This window comes from Sprattus sprattus (genome assembly GCF_963457725.1).
Source record: "Sprattus sprattus genome assembly, chromosome: 9".
In the NCBI taxonomy this organism is placed as follows: domain Eukaryota; kingdom Metazoa; phylum Chordata; class Actinopteri; order Clupeiformes; family Clupeidae; genus Sprattus; species Sprattus sprattus.
The window spans coordinates 23,348,366-23,353,070 of NC_137928.1; the positions used below are offsets into that span (position 1 = coordinate 23,348,366).

General features: G+C 37.4%; 1 protein-coding gene across 1 annotated transcript; it reads right to left on the reverse strand.

The window, feature by feature from the left end:
• Nucleotides 1-279: 279 nt before the first annotated feature.
• LOC308370374 (extracellular calcium-sensing receptor-like) lies at nucleotides 280-3,916 on the reverse strand (the record flags this gene model as incomplete). Its single annotated transcript, XM_080845028.1, has 5 exons — nucleotides 280-1,193; nucleotides 1,334-1,457; nucleotides 3,133-3,273; nucleotides 3,625-3,814; nucleotides 3,900-3,916. 5 exons carry the CDS (start codon nucleotides 3,914-3,916, stop codon nucleotides 280-282), a joined length of 1,386 nt encoding a protein of 461 aa, XP_080701154.1.
• Between the last annotated feature and the right edge of the window lie 789 nt (nucleotides 3,917-4,705).

Genomic DNA, 4,705 nt, shown 5'->3' on the forward strand with positions numbered 1-4,705 from the left:
TGTAAAGTCAACCAAGACTTTTATTGTTTACCAGCTGTAGTAATATCCATTCTTTTCTCCTTCTGGATATTCTGAAAATGTTACGAAATTTGTTCAGTAGGGATATATGATAATTTTGTAATAGTAGCTTGAAAGTATTTCAGACTGCTTTTTGACTGTTTTGTTATTTTGTTCTTTGAGGTGGAATTTGTAACTAACTATGATTGAAGTATCTATTAATGACACAAATTGTAGTAAATATTAATATATCTTTAATCAAGGTTTAAGGAAAAATCTTTTTTAATACGACTTAGATATCACTTTACCCATCACATGTTTCTTTGAATTCTGTTGAGGTTTAGCTACAATCACGTAACACTTGGGAAAGAAAATACATGAAAGCAATCCAAAACTAGAAGCTAAAATGGCAAATATCTCCACTGCCACAGTAAATTTTCCCGGAGAGCTGACATAAGCTGGTATGAAGGTGATCCAGACAGCACAGAATATCAGCATACTGAATGTGATCAATTTGGCTTCATTGAAGTTATCAGGTAATTTGCGAGCCAGAAAAGCAAGTATGAAACACAAGACAGCAAGGATTCCAATGTACCCCAATACGGCCCAGAAACCTACTACTGATCCAAGCTCACATTCTAGAATAATCTTTTCCTGGTAAAGGTTCATATTCTTGTATGGGAATGGAGGTGATATATTTAACCAAAGGACACATATAAGGACTTGTATGAGAGTGAAGCCAAGAACACTGAGTCTCTGTTGCAGAGGCCCAAACCACTTCATGACATTACTGCTTGGAAGAGTGGCTCTGAAGGCCATTAACACCACTATTGTTTTCCCCAGAACACAGGAGATACAGAGAACAAAGGTGATACCAAACGCTGTGTGACGCAACATACAGGACCACTGAGAGGGCCGACCAATGAAAGTAAGTGAACAAAGGAAACACAACTTTAATGAGAAGAGCAGAAGGAAACTTAGCTCTGAGTTGTTAGCTCTAACTATTGCAGTTTTACGAAAAACAAAGAAGACGACTGTTGTAAGAACTGTCAAGAAGAAACCCAAACAAGAAATTATGACCAGCACCACCCCCATTGTTTCTCCATAGGACAAGAACTCTATTAATTTTAAAACACATTCATCCTTCTTGCTGTTAGACCAATATATTGATGGACACTTCGTACAGTCTGAAGAATCTGTGAAGAGAAATATTAGAAATGTGAAATGGTATTTTTAACATTTGAAATAATTCCAGTTTTTTAAGAAAATAAATAGAATAGAATCTGAATTAAAAGCAAAAGTATGGGTTGATGATGTAAATGTCAGTCTCGGCTACCTGTTTCATTAGCAATTTCCCCATCAGCACACAGTATACAGTCAAAACAGCATATTTGTCTCGTTTTGTTCAGAACCTTACGACTGCCAGGCGGGCATATTTCTGTGCATAGAGATCTTGGCACCTAAAGTAAAACAGGCATATATCACCTACTGATTATTCATGAAATGGATGAAATAGTTATGTCAGCCAAAATATTGAAAGATCATGCTTGACAAAATAAAGGAGAAACGTTTTATTAGTAATTTTGTAACTAAATATTTGAATGCAAAGTTGCTATTCTCACTATCATTTTCCTTAATCATTATGATACCTCAGAGTGGTCTCCTCCCCATATGACTGTGTTGTTTTCTTTCATCCGGAATCTTTTCCCACTCGGTAAAGATGCATCATATTGACCAATATTAACAATATTGACAGATCCATCTTTGTTGAATTGCCAGTTTACTAAATCATACAGTGCTACTGAGTCACCGTTCTCATCAAAAAACATCCTTCCCCCAGACAGTATGGAAAAGTTCACTTTCCTCAAGCTGTGCACCATCTGAAAGAAGACAAGTTCAGCTGTTAGCATTCTGGCACATGCATGGGGATTAAACCCAGAAATACCCTATCATTGTTCTAAATATGTTTTGGATCATACAAGTTGATATTAAATTTTGTGTTGAGGATATTGTTTGTCTGAACGTAAACATGCATCTACCACAGGGAATTGCAGGGCACTTAGGAAAACATTTCCAGGTAATTACAGAGGTATGTGTTTTATTGCTCAGATCCCTTCTAAAGCCACATTATATTCCATATAACCATCCTCTTATGCTGTTATTACATTTCTGAGGGGAACATAGAATTATTCTTTCACAATTAAATTACTCTCTTATTTTGTATTGCTCTCTTCTTTCCTAAATAAAGTTTGGCAACATAAAAAAAACACTAATTTCAAACTCATATTAATATAATGTGTTTCCATTTACAGTAACTGACACATTTATGATGTATTTAATTGTTTCTCTAAGTAGTAAGTAGGGCACCAACTGTATAAGAAACCCCTAATTATTTATATTGTTTTGAGGGTTATGACAGGCATGGTTTTAATTAAGTTAAGTTGTAAACCAAGATTTTACCTGCAAGGGTTGAATATCAGTCTTGTTGTGACAGCCTTGCCCTGTGACTGGATTTGTTCCATTGTTGCACTGCAAGAGATTGTGAAGGGCATGTGCCACTGCATAAACTGCATTATATACATTATTAACCGACCTAGATTCTGACATGTCTGTGTAATCATTGGTTATTGACCGTAGATCCTCTGACCCATCGCACAGCCTTTTGTACTGAGACTGATTTGATGTTGAGAGGCTGCACTGAAAAGTTGTCTCCCAGAAATCCCTGATGAAAGCACTGTCTGGTGCATCTGAAGGCTGCAGACTCAGTAAAAACTCAGTAAGACCAGGTATTTTGACCTCTGGAATGGCAAACCCTATGGTGCCTTGTAAAATTCCCATGCTCTTAATAGAAGCCAGATCGGGTGTTGTGACCCAGGCTTCAGAGCCAATCCAGTGTTTTCCAGTAATATTGAAATACTCGATTTTTGATAGAAAGCTTCTGAAATAAGATGATGACATGAAAGACAGAATGACCTTCGATGTAGAATTTATTATTTTGCCGGCAATATTGGCCATTTTCTTTTCTGAGTACTTTTTTAGGTACACTTGTGTATAGTCCACACAGATTCCTTCCTTCTTGGCTTGATCAATGAATGCATTTTTCCCTTTTGATCCGTATGATCCATAACTGTAAACAAGTCCAATCCAGTTCCATCCAAAGTGCTTCATGAGCTGAATAAGTGCAATGATCTGGAAGTGATCACTCGGAACAGTTCTGAAAAAAGTAGGAAAGATACGTCCGTTGCTTAAACATGCACAGGTGGAAAGATGGCTGATCTGTTGAAATGAGACATCACAGACAAAAATCGTGTTACTGACTAATACTGTATATACAGTGAATGAATACAGTTTTAAATCATGTTCTTTGACAGATTGACTTATTGGTTAATTACAATGCAAATAGGTGACCAACTTATAGGCAGGCAAATAAATGATTGGTTGAACAGTACAGGACAGAACATGGTGAATAACCTGCTAAATCCAAGTAAAAAATCAGAACCTATTTAATTTCTTTTTTTTTATGTCAACATTGTATGTTTTATTAACCTGTGGTATCCAAAAAGGTCTTAATATTTTGTTTATTTGCTCTGTGGGTCCTGAGGAAGAGTGCCCTATAAACATGTTGACTTTGGCACATCCCTGTTCCTTTTCTATCCCATTTATAGCCTCCAGAGTAGCCCTCATAAGGTTTTCACTTCCACAGGTGTTGAGAATGTTGTAGCCCAGAGTGACTCCAGGAAGAAGGTCTCTGTCGTTATTGATCTTCTCCAAAGTAAATATTAATGTACGAGCAAACTTGAGTTCCCTGAAATTTTTCCTGCAGAAAAAGTAAAATATAGACACTTAAACATCTTCATATAGATAGGAATGAGAATATTTTTTTTCCGGGCATTTCTACTCACCTCCTACAGACCGCCATAGTTGGTGGTGTTCGAAAATCCTGTTCAGAATGAACCGCTGAGTTATCAAGAGAGAATAGACCTCCAATGATAAAGTCCCCATAATTTGATAGTTCTGTATAGCCATTACTCCCTATCATTTTACATGTAGGAGTGGAGGCTGTGATGTTTTTCAGAATAGCAAATATGATAAATATTACTATATTCATTGCCGAAACAAGTTAATGCCTCCGTCTGCATATGCCCAATATGCGTTCTTTAAGAAGTTGATCCCTGGGTTATAAGGACTTCTCTGTCCAATCTAGAGCAATGAGGAATCCCAAAGGCTCAGTGACATCATTAGTCATGATCAGTGGCATCACTGGTTGATGATATTTTGACAAATGAAAAGACAAACTACCCATCCTATGGTTCATGTAAGGGATAATGTATAGTAAATAAACCCTGACTGGATGAACAGGACCCCGATGCGGAACTACACCGTTTTCATTGTCAAAGCGATTCCTCCAAAATACCTGTTTTAATGATTGTGTTGCTGTTTTGTGGCTTCCGCTTAGAAAAAATTGTTCTTCACACAGATAGAACTTAAAGTGTCAGGTGTTGCCTAGCAACCCATTCATTGCTGACTTCAAGTTGGCACATAAGGGGTTGCTCTTCATAGCGAGGTCCTCCTTAAAGCAGAAAGCAACAGTTCTAATGAGTAGTAAGGGATAATGTATTGTCCGGAGGTCATTCTCCAAAAATAATTCCCGACGGGGCGAACAACACCCGACGCGCAGCGCAGCGTATTTTTGGAGAATGACCGACGG